The 17433-nt window shown below is 33.5% G+C and overlaps 1 protein-coding gene across 3 annotated transcripts in view; it reads left to right on the forward strand.

The window, feature by feature from the left end:
- ATRNL1 (attractin like 1) overlaps positions 1 to 17433 on the forward strand; it is a 776870-nt gene that overhangs the window by 284684 nt on the left and 474753 nt on the right. For all 3 annotated transcript variants that reach the window (XR_002338976.1, XM_021074415.1, XM_021074416.1), the window contains exon 22: positions 16347 to 16441. Coding sequence is in view for 2 of the 3 variants with exons in the window: in XM_021074415.1 (XP_020930074.1) it covers positions 16347 to 16441 (95 nt within the window). In the remaining variant the exon portion in view is untranslated. The remainder of the gene's footprint in view (positions 1 to 16346; positions 16442 to 17433) is intronic.

Raw genomic sequence — 17433 nt, forward strand, 5'->3', positions numbered from 1 at the left:
GCCGGCCTATGCCAGAGCCACAGCAAGCCCAGATCCGAGTTGTGTCTGTGCCCTGCATCCTCATGGTTCCTAGTCGGATTTGTTTGTGCTGCGCCACGACGGGAACTCCTCTTGCAGTTCTTTTAATGTTCTTAGTAGACACCGATGCTCAGTGTTTTAGAATGTAGTTAATTAGAGGTTGTAAATTGTGATATTCTAATTTATTTCTTGTTTGAAAAACTATTAAAAACAGATTTTTTTTTCTTGTGGGCTATTTGCTTACGCATTGCTACAGACACACAGGCAAGGCATGATAAATGCTATAATCTTTTTTAAAAGTTTACCAGTTTTCAAAATAAAGAATTGTTTGCTTAGTATCTTTCCAAGGTGATAGCTAACTTTGTTGTTTTTGTATCATAAACTTATGGACCCCTACATATTTAATATGTCTTAGTCCACTTGCAATTTTTTTCCATACTGATGATCAAGTTGTCTATTTTCTTTGTCTTTTAAATTATCCTTGTTGTTGGTTTTTTCCACATTCATTTTGTTTTACCTCTCTCAATCATCCTGGATTTTAAGGGGACATATTTTTGTCTGATTTTTTAAAATTAGAAATTCATATTGGATTCTTCTTGACTCTTTAGCTTTTATTGTGTTCCAAAGAAATAATTAGTTACACTTTTGGACAACAGTTATAACAGATTTTATATTCCATTTTTTAAAGAAATATTAAATATACTCGCATTTAACTTAAGCCTTTTATATTTAAGACTAAAGTGATTTTTCTTTAGACAGTGCTGTCCACAATAAAAATAATTTATCCTAGATGTGTAATTAAAATTTTTCTATTACCTAAAAAGAAAAATTGAACCGTTGAAATCAATTTTAATAATATATTTTGTTTAACTCAATGTACCTAAAATGTCATTTTAATGTGACAGTGTAAAAAATCATTTTTTTGAGGTTTTTCTCAATTTCGGTGTTTGAAATACAGTTTGTATTCTGTACTCATGTCAGTCCTGATTCAAATCAGTCGCATTTCAGGTACTCAGTAGGCACATGTAAATTGTGGCTACCATATTGGACAGTTCATCTATCATATGGGATTCTTTCCCTCTTTTAAAAATGTTAAAGAAATAGTTATAAAGCACTAGATGGCAGTCTTGTCATTTGTTATGAGACCTTTCAAGCTTAATAACACTTAAAGAAATGGTGTTTTTTAAAAAAGGTCAGTCGTTCTCATAATAGTGTTAAAGGAAACTGTTCTGATTTTAAAGATTGGAGTGAAATTCAAAAAGCAGATCCACCCTGTAACTTGAAGCAATTGAGTGCAATGCGGTGTTAGTATAATTGAAAGTAATACTCCAGCAGTTGTATCTTACAGACAGTCTTAGTATTTTTTTTGCACTTCAATCAAAACCCCCAAACTGAATGTGTTAGATAGGTATCATGCATCACCTGGGGAAAAAAAGAGCTTCTGGCAGTAGTATCTAATTTGACTGGCCCTTGTAAACACTTAAGTACTCAATTTATGTTGACGAATGTGAAAAGTAGTAGTCATGAAGTAGTATAATTTCTTTTTTCCTTAAATGCTTTTAAAAAAATTATGATAACAGTTATAATGAAGGAAGCTTTAAATGCAAAATGAAAAACTGGCCCGTGACTGTTATATAGAAGATGTATGTCAATGAGTAGAATCAGAGGACAGAAAGTCACTTATTGCAATCATCTACTTTGTGCGCCTCCTGCATTAATTCTTTAAGTACATGTACTGTCCAAACTGCCAATTACTGTTTCAGTATATTTCCAAGTTATATAGCTTATCTTGCCTTTTTTTTCCACCTTTTACTCTGAAAAATTACCATTTCGATTTTCTCCTATTACTATTTAGAGTTGAGGTGCAGTTTTGTGATGGAAATAATATACTGCCTATTTTAAGAGCAAGAAATTTAATTACTCCTTTTATTTTCAGTGCTCACCTCTACTACTCATCACATCTTATCTTAGTTTATATTAAAGTAAAAACCGAAATATTTATCCAGCCATCTTGCTGTAAGCCCTTTGTTATTGATTTATGTAATTACTATTTATGTCTTAGATGAAAGACATTATTTATAAGCATATTATTTGTTGGATTTGATTTTTTTCTTTTGTTTCATAAGTGATAGGTAATATTTCTATTAAGTGATATTATAGCTGTTAATTAAAATAATTTTGATGTCAATTTAATTGCTTAAAATGCTATGTCATACAAAGTAATTAAAACTTGAGTTAACCTTGTATTTAGTGTAACAATTTTTGTTCTATTCTAAAACAGTTAAAGAGTTTTCCCATTTTAATGGTTTAATGACTCTTTAACTAATAAATATAAATGGCAATTGAAATAGGATCTGGCTGGTCCATCTGCAAATAGAGCAGCGGTGACCTTGGTGAACACAGAGAATCTAAATTCTTGTATTTCGCAGATTGAACTCATGATGGAGCGAAGATTATCTGACAAAACAGAAATGCCCACATGATTGACATTTTTATCTTATTCTTTGATTCATCATTGTTTTTATTAAATTTCTTGAAGTTATAGCCCAGTATTTTAAAATGTTTATTTTAGAATTATTTAATGTTTTAGCATATTCCAACATGAAAGAGAATATAGCACAATTATGAGAGTTAAAAATAGCTGAGAGCAAAAATTGCTATTGAAGTAATCTAGAAGAGAGCTGACAATTTTATCTGACTCTACATTTATAATAAAAGTGTTATATCATTCTGTTTATGTAAATAATATAGACTCATTTTAAAAAATCATTAAATAGAACCAAAAAAGTTTAATGAGGAAAACAAAAATGTCTGAAAATCTCCCACCAGGGCTCCCAAGTGGAGCTGTGTGGTCTGAGCCCTCCACAAAGGGGCCTGGCTGTGCAGAAGAGTGGCAGCTCATCTCCTGTTCTTACTTTTCTCACTAAGTCTCTTAACATGGTGTGCAGCTGTATCTGCCTTGAGCAAGGGTTAACAGCTCCTTATTTGTATGAAGATGCTGCATGTCCTTTTCTAAATGCTGAATGGATGCCTTTCTAAATAAATTATGTCCAGAGAATAATTTTACATAAAAGAGGTAATAGCATATATAATATCCTTATTACAACTACCTTTTTCACAGATATATAGCTCATTATTTAGAATCATTTAATAAAACCAGAAAACCAATTGATTTTAAAATAACAATAATACTAGTTTAAACTTTACTGAGCACTAACTATGCCAGTCTTGTCTAAGCTTTTTTTTTTTTTTAACGTTTATTTGTATATTTAATCCTCAAACGAGAAGGGTATGCTTATTATCACCATTTTTCTTTGAGGGAATAGAGGCAGAGAAAGTTTAATTTGTTTACAGAAGATCACATAGCTAGGAAATAAAGCCAGTTTCAATCCAGGCAGTCTGTGTCTATATCCGCCTCTGGGTCTATATCATACACACTCAATCCCAGGTAATAAAACTAGAGCAACAAAAATCAGTAATATATTTAACCTAACAGTTGTTTTTATATGCATAAAATAAAAACATCACATTAAAGGAAATGAAAACAGGACCTAAACAATTGCAAAATTCAAACTATTTTTCAAATGGGAAGTCTTCATGTGAAAACATGAGACTTAGCAACATTGATACATAAATTTTATTGAATTCTAATTAGAATGTCATTCAGTTTAGGTTTTTGAACTGCATGTATTAGAATAAATTTATTGTAAAATTTATTTTAAATAATACACTTTTAGAATATTCAGTAGAATTATGGAAGGGAAGAATAGTGAGAAATTCCCACCTGAATGAATATCCAGACATATGGTAACTCTAGCTGTACTGGTTTATATTCTGGTATAGGAATCAATGAACAAAACAGAGTTCAGGATTTGATTCCTAAACATTTGGGAATTTATATGGCAGTCATCTTGTTTTCATGAGTTCTTAATGACTTAACGTGCTTGTTCTTAAGTATCCCAAACTTTACCTTAGATTATGGCTTTTATATTTACTATTTTTGCTGCCTCAAATACTCCATCTCTAATTAATACTCTAGTCTAACTTAAAATGGACTCAGTCAAGTATTACGGTAATATTTTTTCCCCATGCTAACACCTACACAGTATGATGTTCTCTCACATGTTTATTTGTTTATTTAAATGTGGGTTTTCTTTACTTATTAGAGTGAAAATCTGTGAACCCAGGATCTTCTCTTGTTGGAACTCATATTTAGAAAAGCCGTGGCTCCTAGGCAGAGGTTCAGTAAATATATACTAGGCGTATACATATAAGTGATTAATACATAAATGAGGAGTTCCTGTCATAGCTCAGTGGTTAACAAATCCAACTAGGAACCATGAGGTTGTGGGTACAATCCCGGGCCTCGCTCAGTGGGTTAAGGATTCAGTGTTGCCGTGAGCTGTGGTGTAGGTCACAGATGTGGCTTGGATCCCGCGTTGCTGTGGCTGTGACGTAGGCTGGTGGCTACAGCTCCCATTAGACCCCCTAGCCTGGGAACTCCATATGCAGCAGGTGCAGCCCTAAAAAGACCAAAAAAAAAAAAAAGCCAATTAATACATAAATGAATACACATTTATCATAGCTGTATAAGCAAGTATTTTTTGTTGATGGGGTGTTTGACCGAAAAATATTTGGAAATCATTTTATAGGTTATGGAGTAAAAGTTGCTTTACATTACTTTAAATTTATTTACATAATATAGAACATAAAGTTCTACATTGAAAAGCTTTAAACACCAGCCATTGATTGAAATAAAAATGAGCTTCAATCTTTGTTTTTCTAGCTGGCCCATGGAACATTTGCTACAAATAAAATCTTAGCAGATTTCCATATGTCATTGCAGAATAATGGAAAATTTAACTGCTTGGAGATACCATGAAGCAAAGGAAGGTGGCTTCTGAAGAGATCATGGTATATTATAAGAAAATTAGAAGTATTGATGAATAGGCATTGATGAGCATAGGCCACATCCTCTTTTATACAATGAGATTAAGTGTACATCCTAGATCACAAAATCAGTCATTCAGAGTGTGGATAATAACAGGTTCTGTGCTTTTTCTGTGATAGCAGAATATTATTCAACTTGCAAAATTCTTGTAATGGATTTTACCTTTGGAATTATTCTAAATGTTCCAATCTCAATAGAAATTCTTAATAATTGTCAGCATGGTTAGCATTGTTCAGCAAGCAAGTGCTAATATTTATTAAGTATTTATAATGTGTAAGACAAGATTACTTATTCATTTAATATGCACTAGGAGGACATATTTTCTTCCTCTTTGATTTTTACTTACGTAAGAATTACACTGTTAGAGCTTGGAGAGACTGTCATTTATTAGAATTGACTCACTTTTGTTTATTAATTCAACATATATTTATTGACTAACTTCTTTGTTGGACTCTAGGGATATTACAGTGAACAAAACATGTTCTGCTCCATTGAAGCTTATAAAATAGTAGGGAAAATAGATGTTAAACTTTTACACAATTACGTAGATATATATGGTTGTCCTAAAAACTCTGATTGAGAATTATAGATGCTTTGGGAATACATTACAAGAGATTACAAGAGAACCTGACCTCATTCGTGAGCCAGGAAGTAGACATTGGTGAAGTAAGAGAAGGGTGGAGCCTTGATGTCAAAGATGACTTGGGAGCAGAGCAGTGATAATGTGCAGATGGAAAGAAGTAGAATCAGCAGGAGCGGCATGCATAGAAGTCTGTGGTTGGAAAGAACATGGCAAGTGAGATACTAACACTTTAACACGTGTAACTAGGTGAAGGGAGTCAAGAGATGAAGTGATAAGATCTGCAGGATCAAATCATGCAGTGCTTTGAAGAACATATAAGGACTTTCTTTGGTCTTTATCTTAGGAAAAATGAGAAGCCCATTGAAGGATGTTGAGGCAAGTAAAATGTTAAATTTAAATTTTAAAATAATCAGGCTGCTTACAGTATGTCAAACAGCTTGGTGAGGGCAATGGAGCATGAAAGAGACCGATTTAGTTCATTTTCTGAGGCATTATTCCTGGAGCCACATTTTAAGTATGACTGTGATACACTTATACTGGGAATATACTTGCGCTTATATTTTTGTAAGTTTTATTGTTTACTAAGCAATTGTCTAAGTTGGCAAATATATGTACTTATACATATATGCCATTGTTTAAAACATATTTGGATTCTGTTTTTTTTTTCTAACTCAGAGCAGCAATTTAAATATTTGTATTCTTGATATTGTTGTCGAAGTCCGTGTGCATCCTTTCACTACCCTCGAAATGACCAAATACATGATCATGAACTCATGTTTATAAACAAATATATGTATATATAAATACACATACGAGAATCTGTTTGACTTTTTAAACCGTTTAGAATTATTCAGAGCCAATACAGTGAATAATGAAGGTGTAATAATATTTATTGAATGCCTTTACTTAGGCAGTCAAGCCAAACACCTACTAACATAATCTTGTTTAACTCAAAGAGCACACTCCTATGATGTAGGCAATTTTATCCCCATTGTACCATTGACTCTCACTGAGGTTAATTAACCTGCATCCTATAACCCAGTTGGTATTCGGGAGATTACAACTGAGATCTCTTTGAATACTGTGCGTAATGCTAAATTAAAGGTGAAATACAATATTCACTGGTAAAAATCAAATCATTAGACCTTAGTTCCTCAAAATATTCAAATTACGAATTTCTGAGACAATTCAAAACACATAATAAATACCCTGGTTCCCAAAGAAGCTGGAACATTATATAAACAGTAACCAGTGGTATAGCATACACAAATCAGAGTTGATTTCGTTTGTGATCCTGGCATGGTTGCCGTCTTATATCTCAGATATATTGATATTTCCAAACTTTTTGCAGATTTTTTGGTCACCTTTTACTATTTTCTTAAAAAGTACATCATTTTCATGTAACTTTTGTTAAAGGAGTAAAACAGATACTCACTATTTGCTCTTCATCACCCCAAATGTATAATGTACTCAGAACCTTCCTTTATTGTTCAAGTTCTCTTTCAGAATGCCTTTTTTCTATGTATAAATTTTGTCATCACTTTAGAAGTAATCATTAGTTTGCTGGAATGTCTGACCTCTAAACATTTTGTGCGTATTAAGTCTTTCTCTTAATATTTTATTCGGTTAAACTCCTTTGAGCATGCTGTTACTTGTGAGCTTGACTTTGTATATAATTTGTTATTAACTCTTTGTAGTAAAAAGCAGCCACTAGTTTGCTCCCTGAGTGCTGGCTCCATGTTGATTAAACTACCTAAAAACATCATCTGTTGGAGTTCCTGTCATGGCTCAGTTGATAAAGATCCTGACTAGTATTCATGAGGATGCGGGTTCAATCCCTGGCCTTGCTCAGTGGGTTAAGGATTTGGCCTTGCCGTGAGCTGTGGTGTAGCTCAAACCCGCAGCTCAGATGCCGTGTTGCTGTGGCTGTGCTGTAGGTGATTGGGCTACAGCTTCGATTTGACCCCTAGCCTTGGAACCTCTATGTGCCATGGGTGCAGACCTAGAAAGACCAACCCTAGAAAGACCAAGAAAAAAACAAAACAAAACATCTTTTCCATCTTGGAACTTAACCCTTGGTTTACTCCTGTTGTGAAAGACCAGAAAGAGAGATTGATTATCTTATATGTTTTTGTTAGTCTATACCTAAGACGTAAATTAATTAGCAATGAAGTATGCCATTTTTGGAAACAGAGAACAACCATGTAAATCTTATTACTTACTATGTGAATATAAACCATGTGAACAACCCATTAAAGATCAAAAGAAAAAGTTTCTGAACTTCAGAAAATTTCCCCCTTTTTGGCCCAGCTATGGAAGTAACGCTTGTTCATCCTGAAAAAGAGATAGAAAGACAAATAAAAATCACTGCTGATTCTTGTATACAGAGAATATGGTTGGTAACATTGTATCAGATACCTTCTCAGTCTTTTATCTAAGTCATGACAATGCAGTAGGCTGAATAACCGCCCCTGCCAATGAGGTCCCCATCCTAATCCATGAAACTTGTGAATATATTACCCTAAATAGCACAAGGAAGTTGCAGATATGCTTCAGTTAAGGATTTCGAGATGAGATTGTCCTTGGGTTATTCTGGTGGACCTGGTGTAATTACAAGTGTTCTCGTGAAGGGGACAGAGGGAGATTTGACTGCAGTCGTGGGAAATGTGATGGAAGCGAGAGGTTGGAGAGATAGACGGAAAGGGTCCTGTGCTGAAGAGTGAAGTCTTAAAAACTGGAAGAGGCAAGAAACTGCATTATCTTTGAGTACGACCAGAAGATACCACTCCTGGCATTTTGGTTTTACTCTGTAAGACTCTTTTGAACTTCAGACTTCCAGAACTTTAAAAGAATAAATTTGTGGTTTTTTAAAGCCACTAATTAGTTAACCAGCAGCAATAAGAAGCTAAATTACTTTTTTTGTGTGTATTTTTCCCAAAGCATGGCATCACAAAGACAGTATTTCAAAATTATTATTCTTTAATTTATCCTTAGTATCTTTATATGTCATCTGTGCTCTTGTAACTATCAGCATATCATAGCTTTCAATTAATTTTTATTTATTATCCCTAAAACTAATAAAGTTTTAAAAATCAAATCAAATAATTATCTTATTTTTGACATGGAATGTACCCTCAACTAATTTTTATTCGTTTTGAATAATTGAGAAATTTATATCTGTTGGCTATCAACTCATATTTTCCCCTTCGCCTCAGCCCATGGCCACCACAGTGCTACTCTGGTATTTTATGAGCTTGACTATTTTAGATACCTTGTATAAATGGAATCATGCAATATTTGTCCCTCTGTGACTGTTTATTTCCCTTAGCCCCAGCAATACCATTCTGAATATTTATCCAAAGGGATAATAGCATTCCAGTGTTCATCGCAGCACTATTTCAATATAGCTAAGATGTAGAAATAGCTTAAATGTTCATTGACGGATGAATGGAAATCCTGTAATATATGACACAAATGAAACTTGAGGACATCCAGGCAGCTTTTAAAATTTTCTGTGTGAAATATTTTCAGACTTAACAAAAAATGCCCAAATATCTTTTTATGACTTTGACCCCTGGGAAGGGTTGGATAGTTATTTTATTTTTTTTAATTTATTTTTTGAATGATTTTTACTTTTTTCCGTTATAGCTGGTTTACAGTGTTCTGTCAATTTTCTACTGTGTGGACAGTTATTTTATAAAATATCTCTCAATTTGGATTTGGCTAATTTTTTTTTCATGATTGAGTTCTGGTCATGCATTTTTAGTAAGCATACCACAGAAGTGGTCTGTGTTTTTCTCAGTGTATCCTGTTTTGAAGTACATGATAGAAATTTGTTCCATCTGGTGGTGGTATCTTTGATCACTTTTTAGTGTGTGATGTCTGCCAGTTTCTCCACACTGAAGGTACTCTTTCTTACTGTGTTTAATGAGTGTATTATGGGGACATTCTTTGATATTATGTAAATATCCTATTTCTCATCTTACTGTCACCCACTCTTTTACCATACATTAGTGTGCTTGCCAAATGGTGGTTTTCTATGCCATCGTTTCTTCTACATTTTTAAACTATAAAAAGCAGCTGTCCCTTCCCCTTCATTTATTTGTGCATTCACATACTTGTATTCATCAGTATGGATCCATGTATATATATTTTGTGGCTTCTAGCAAATTACTGTTATTACAATTATAGCTGAAATTACTCCTTATTTGGCCTTTGGGAAATCCCTCACTTTAGCTCCTGTTTTCTTTTGGCAGGAATCTATCATTTTCCAAGTATTTCCTTATTTTCTGATACTGCAGGATATTTCAGACTCACCTTGTACTTTCCCTGCCCTAGCCCTAGAATCAACCATTTTTCTGGGAAGCCAGGATTCTTTACATTGGAGAATGATATTTAGAAATAAGAACCTGGGAGCTAAGTATGCTCAATGGTTCTGGGTATTATTCTTTCTTTCTTTTAAAAAAGTTATTATTTTAAAAATTGAATCACCAAGTATATCTGTACTCTATTTTTTTTTTTTTTTTGAATTCTGCTGTCTTGCTTTAATTGAAACTTATATCCTGAAACTTGGCTCTTCTCTAAGGGAAGTGTTGACTGTTTTTTCTTTCTTAATGTCCATAACTTAGTATCTAGACATAGAAATATTATCTGCCTTGCTTCCTTCGACATTGACAAATAATTGCTTCTCTTTACCCATTCAAAAATTTTATCTCCTTTGAAGCAGTATTTTACCTCTCCTTGTTGGGGCCTTTCCCTGAAATCCTGTGCACTTCATTTAATCTTTTATCCATTTAATACTTTTTCACTTGCTTGTCTTTCTTTTATTATCTTTTTTGACATCATTCTTGATTTCAATTTCCACATGTACTTTAATTATACATTAATTATGTTGTGTTCATTTTTCAAAAATTCTTACAGGACTCAAACACTCTGTACTCTTAGGATAGCTTTATTTTAAGCAAAGGCTATGCATTGAAAGGAACCAAGAGATCTTAGATATTAGGGATAACTGTATAGTTATAGTAATTAAGGTGGTATGGGTTTATTTAGAAAAAAGATAGGCATAATCACCAGTGTAATAACATAGACCCCAAAATAGAGCTGTAGGTATAATATAATATTTTTATATTATATCTGACCATGTGTAGAAATTGTTCATTTTGGTAGCTTTTTAGTTGTTTTATATTCCAAGATAACTTTGTTTTATTCTTTTATTCTAACTTAAAATCTTTTGTTTAGTCACTGCCACATCTTTTTGCTATGGTATTTCCATACCTGTATTTGTCTCTTAGTTGTAGTATGTGTGTGAATAATTTTTTCAGGATGAATATATAGATAATATACTTTTACAGCAAATGAAATTATCATTACGTTGTTTCTTTATGTAGTCAGAATGATTGTGTACACATATCTCATAAAATATTGCTCCAGTTACTTGTCTTTTGGCTTTTATTGTTGCTCAAGACCTCCCAACATCTTGCCTAATTTTGCTTTTAAATGATTGATTTGTTTGCATGAATGTGTGTGTGTGTGTGCACGTGTGTGGTGTTTGTATATATGCATGTGTTCATATGCCCATGTGGACATGCCTGGGTATATATGGTATTTAAAGTTTTTTTTTTTTTTTCTTTTGTCTTTCTAGGGCTGCACCCATGGCCTATGGAGGTTCCCAGGCTAGGGGTTGAATGGAGTTGTTGCTGCCAGCCTATGCCAAAGCCACAGCAATGCCAGATGCAAGCCGCATCTGTGACCTGCACCATTGCTCACGGCAATGCCAGATCCGTAACGCACTGAGCAAGGCCAGGGATGGAACCCACAATCTCATGGTTCCTGGTCGGATTTGTTTCTGCTGCACCACGATGGGAACTCCTAAAGTTTTTTTAGGAACAGCTTTATCGAGCTATAATTCACATACCTAAAATCTCACCCCTTTAAAGTGTACAATTCAGTGGTTTTTAGTATATTCATAAGATTGTACAAACATCACCCCTCTGTAATTTTAGAACGTTTTAATCACTCCTAAGAGAAACCCAGCATACATTAGCAGTCACTCCTCATTCTCCTTACCCCTAGCCTTTGGTAACCATTTTTTTGTCTTTATGGATTTGTCTACTCTAAAATACTGCATAAATGATGTTGTAGAATATGTGGTGTTTTGTGGTGGCTTCTTTGATTTACCATGCTGTTTTCGAGGTTCATCCTTGTTACAGCATGTGTCAGTACTTCATTCTTCTTTATGGCCAAGTAAAATTCCATCATATGGACCCATCACAATGTGTTTATCATTCACCAATTAATGGACATTTATGTTGGTTTTACCTTTGGGCTATTACGAATAATGCTAGAGTATTTTTATCTTTTATGCAGGATGTTTTCTTTCATTGTTTAGGTTTGAATAGTCAACAGATTTTTTGGTCACATATTTAACATATATGTGCTTCTTTTCAATTTATTATGATGTCTGCTTTAACAAAATTTTCCATGCATATATTGACTGTTTCTATGTCTGGTATTCTCTTGAGTGATTTTCAACTCTTATATTCTATGAAGCTTTTTTAGATTTGACCTACATAGTACTTACTCAGAATTATGTTGTTTTAATTCTTTTATTTTCTGATCTAATATTTTTAATTTTGCCATTATATCATTACTTGTAGTTTCTGTTTTTTTTTCCTTACACTTTAAACTTATTTAACTCTCTTTTTTATTGTAGTCTTCAGTGTTATTATCTTGTCTTTCAGCTTTAATTATGTGGGGTTTTTTTTAGATTTTCTTTTTCCTTTCATGCATACTGCAGAGGTATTTTAAATGAGTAAACGTCTTACTTATGTTAAATAATTATATACTCCTAATCTGTTGTTGACAAAATGGTATTTTCCTCTTTTTCTCTTCTTACTATGCAAATCAAACTAACTTAAATATACAAAAATGTCAACTTTTCCTTTCTCTGTTTTCCTGATTTTTTTTTTCATCTGTACAATTATAATTTGGAGCCAGTAGTATGAGCAGTCTCATATTCACCATAATATCTAACATGATCATACAAAAAATGAGAGAGATATAAAGAAGAGTTGCTCTTCATTTCCATTTACCGGCGTTTGTGGGCTTCTTTTTTTCTTTTTCTTTTTTTTTTTTTGATCCAATTAGGAAGTTAATTGCCAATGTCTAGTTTTCCGGAATTATCAGAGAGAGTTTGCTGATTGTTGGCAAATATTTAAGAGCTAACTATATCATTTACAGTTGTTCCAGCCTTCAGGACTCAGTCTGTGAAATCAGAAGATTGATTTACATAGTGTTTATGGTTTTTTGAACTATATCTTTGGTCTTTTTCTATTCACAAGGTTTTCAAATCCTGGTTTCTAATCAGTATTGTATATAAATGTGCAGAATACAGTTTATCTTTTTTTTAATTATGAAAGTTTAAAACACACTGGAAAATGTGGTATGTACATTTTAATATGTATAGTATATATATTTTTGTAGTATATGTAATTTCAAAATTGTGTACCTACCACTGAGTTTAATAAAGCTTAATGCTTTGCTGTATTTCTTGCAGCAACGCAGGCACCACCTCTGCTCACCTTAATGCAGGATGGGTGAGGTTTTCAGGGCTCTACACTCTGGGAATAGATATACAGGAAGCAAAAAGAAATAAGCAATAAAACCCCCAGAGACCCAGAGAACTTACCACTAGGTCATCCCTTAAATTTTGAGGTCATTGTCTTTTAACCACTCGAGGACATTGTTCTATAATTCTCTTTCCTTTCTCCTCAATTTTTTCTTTTCTACTAAATTTTATTTATGCCAGTTGGTATGAAAACATGCTCTTTCTCCCAATTAAAAAAAAAAAGCTTTCTCACCTCATTTGGTCATATTTACTCCTCCTGATATTTTGTCATTTCTTTGCATTTGTTGGTTATTCAGTGTTATTTGAGTTGATTTATAGTCAAACATGTGTTGCTTTTTTATATTATAATAAAGTGATTCATTAAAAGAGTACAAAAACTTATTTTCAAATTATGTACACTTTCATAAACTTGAGACATATTTACAACTATAATGTTTTATGTTCTGCTATGTAGCTAAGAAGTTCAGAGTAAATTACAGCATTAAAGTACGTGTTTTAAGTGCCAGGTAATTATTCATTTGCAAAGCCCCTAAAATACACCAACATGGTATTTTAAAATTGGGGGGAGGGGGAAATATATCTCCTGGTTAAGTGGAAAATCATGCATTTGGTTTCTGAAAGACTTCAAGCAGCTTTAAAAGGAAACATTTTGTGTAGAAGACTAAACTCTCTTCAGTTTATAATAATTCACGTTCACTGAGTGGTACACTTGTTAGTCACTTGAATTATATAATGCACCTACAAATTTTGTTCCAAGATTCAGGCTTATTTTCTAGACTAACTGACATTAAGACTAATCATTACCATACATAATATACATTGTACTGATCTTGTACTTCCAACTGTAATAAATGACAATAGAGAAATCAAGCCTGAATGCCTGGTCAAGAACTTGGTAATTGTGGCTGAGGGCTGGAGTCCGTACAACAGAATGTCCATAGCCCTGGGGCACTATAGCCTCTATGCAGAGCTGCTCAGATGTCCCCAGCCACCCAGCCCCTATCTCTAAGGCCATCTTCTCCTGGTTTCTTAGTGCTTAGTTTCATGCTAGAAATAAGTAAAGATATGTGCAGACAAGTCTTTCAGAATAGTTTTGAAATAATCCACTTTTCCTCAGTGGCATTTTTCCTTCATTCTGAGTTGATATTATCAATCCTCAATGTTGCAGCTCTACCTCTAAAACCTCTCAGCTACATTTGACCAAGGTGATCATTTTTCTCTTTTCTAAACACTGTATTTGCCTGGCTCCCTGGACACTGAATTTCGGTTTTCTTCCGGTTTCATAGGTTGCCCTCTCTGTCTCCTTTGTTGGTTCCAACTGAAGATCTGATTATTTAACATTGTTTTGTCTTCAGGGCTCATCCCTTGGACTTCTCCTCTATCTACAACTGGTGATTTCTTGGCTTCATGGCTTTAAATCCCATCTAAAATGCTGGTGATTTACCAATTGTTATCTACTACATTGCTGAGCTCAATTTACCACTTAGATGTTCAATAAGTAACTCAAACTTAACATCTTCAGAACTAAGCTTCTAATTCCAAACTCCCAACAAAGAAGGCCTGTTCTCACCCATCTCAGTTAATAATGACATTTTGCTTGGTCTTGCTTGGGTCAAAAAACTTGCCCTTTCTTTCTTTCAAATGCTGCATCTATTTATTTAGTGAATCTGTTACACCTTACAAATACCTTTAGCTGTCTGACCCCGTCTTCTGATCGCCACTGCTGTTGCCATTCTCCACTGTCACCTCTTGGTTACATTCTTGCCACAGCCTCTTTATAAGAATCACAGGTAAAACTTGTTCTTTCATTGAGGTTTTTGTACTTGCTTCCTCTGCCTGGATTACATGTTCTCTTGTAAACTCCATGGCTTATTCTTTTACTATCTTTGAGTTTTAAATGTTCCTTTTCAAAGTTGTAAGCATACTCCTACCTGGACAGCAGTTTCTCCTCTCTTCACTGACTTATTACCCTTACATTTATTGTCATCTCTTATACTGTGACACTGTGAAATTACTTACTAATTTTCAGTGTCCATTTGGTAGAATATAGGTTGCATAAGAACAGAAATCTGTGTCTTTTATTTTTATATATCTCCAGTGCCTAGAACAACACCGGTGCATTTAATTTGCCTTTTCATTTCTGGCAGTCAGATGAAAAGCAGAAATATGACCTACTACATAGTCCTCATTCTCATTGATAGGGATCCCTATAAATTCTTTGAAAGACAAAATGTTGCTTTATACTAAATTATATGAGAAATATATAGGGTGGCTCTTATATAGTAAGCAACCTAAAGAATGATACGTTAATAATAAACCCAGTGATACCATTCGTGTTTACTTTCTATTTTATGTGTGTTATTTTAAGTGTTTAAGTGTAATGCTGAGGGCATTACATGAAAGATGTATATCCAAACAACAGAAGTCATCTCTATTTAAGTAATTTGAATTTTTTTTAATAAAAGTGGTAGTTTAACATTATGAGAAACACTTCATCTTATGTATAACATTTGAAACTACTCATGACCTTTAACATTCATGTTTCACCTTGGCTTCAGTATTATATATGGACAAAATTTAAAAAATTTACCACTGAATTCTTCCTATCAGTTGTTAATAAGAGACTTTTCTGTAGAATGATGTTTATCACAGAGTCATTACAAAATTGCTGAAAGTCAAAACTACCACAATAAATAAGGGACAGGTAAATGTATTATGGCATGTGATGAAATATTTTTTGGCTATTAAAATTCATATTTTCAAAGAATTTTGATGTTATGAAAGTAGGATGCCAAAATGTTTGCCTGTCTCGTTTTTATTTATACAACTTGAGCTGGAATAAAATACACCAAAATATTACCGGTATTTTTTCTCTGGTTGTAATATTGTGGATGACTTTATTTTTATTCTCTTACTTTTGGGTAGTTTCCAGAATGGCTGTGGTTTTTGCAGAATTTTTAAAGAATTAGGACCGCTTCCATATTTATATTTTGTTTTTTGTCGCCTGGTGACAAAGATTTACATTTTGCCTGTTTTGAGTAGGTGACTGCTACTTAATGATAATCATTTTCAAATATGATATGCAACATATCTTCACCTTACTTTTGTTTATTAAACAATTCTTTGAAGTACCGATCAGGATTGTATTTTTTGTCCCCCTGCAGACAGCCTTTTGATTGATTATCAGTTTACATTCAGCTTATTGCAGGAAGATGATCGCCACCATACTGCCATAAACTTCATAGCAAACCCAGAACAGGTGAGACGCTAACTTAACTTTTATAAGACAGTTATACTAATATCAAGGAATAAAAGCTTTTAGTCATCTTTCATTGTAATTGTATCTCTTCCCAGAATTGTCACACCTTAGTCCTTTTGTGGAAAGACTTAATGCTGTTAATTATTTCCTTTCATAAAACTTAGTTATCCTTGGGATTCGGAGAATTTGTGAGTCTGATATCTCAGATTTTGCAAACAGTCCTATAATTTAAATATTATTTCTGTTATTTTTCAGGCACACCATGATGTTTGTGCTCATAATTATGTTTTCAAACTGGGAGTATACTTGAATATAAAACCCATAACTTCAAAACACAAGCTATATATATATATATACACACACACACACACACACACACATACATATATATATTCTTTAAATATACATTACGTAGTAGTAGGTTTTCATTGTATTTTTTCTAACTCCACTGTTTTATCTGAGTTATATGAATGCTAGCTTTAAAAAAGTATTTTTATTGAGATATAATTGACGTATACGTTGTGTCAGTTTAAAGTGCATGGCATGCTGATTTTACACATGTGGGTCTAACATTATGATTACAACCAGAGCATGAGCTAACACCTCTCTCATGTCACATACTTGTAATTATTTTTTGTCACGGCAGTAATTAACATCTAGAAACTTTGGAGTTTATAATGCAGTATAGTAGTCTATAATAACTGTGTTATGCGTTAGGTCTCTGGGACTTACTTATCTACTGTTTGTGAGTTTGTACCCTTTAACATCTTCCCAAGTCCTCCAATGCTAAGCCGGTGGTAACGACCGTCCTACTGTCTGTCTTTATGAGCTTGGCTTTTTTAGATTTCACATTTATTTTTATTTTTGTTTTTTTAGGACCATGCTCATGGCATATGGAGGTTCCCAGGCTAGGGGTCCAATCAAATCTATAGCTGCTGGCCTACGCCACAGCAACATGGTATCAGAGCTGTGTCTGTGACCTACACCACAGC

This window comes from Sus scrofa, chromosome 14 (genome assembly GCF_000003025.6).
Source record: "Sus scrofa isolate TJ Tabasco breed Duroc chromosome 14, Sscrofa11.1, whole genome shotgun sequence".
Lineage (NCBI taxonomy): Eukaryota > Metazoa > Chordata > Mammalia > Artiodactyla > Suidae > Sus > Sus scrofa.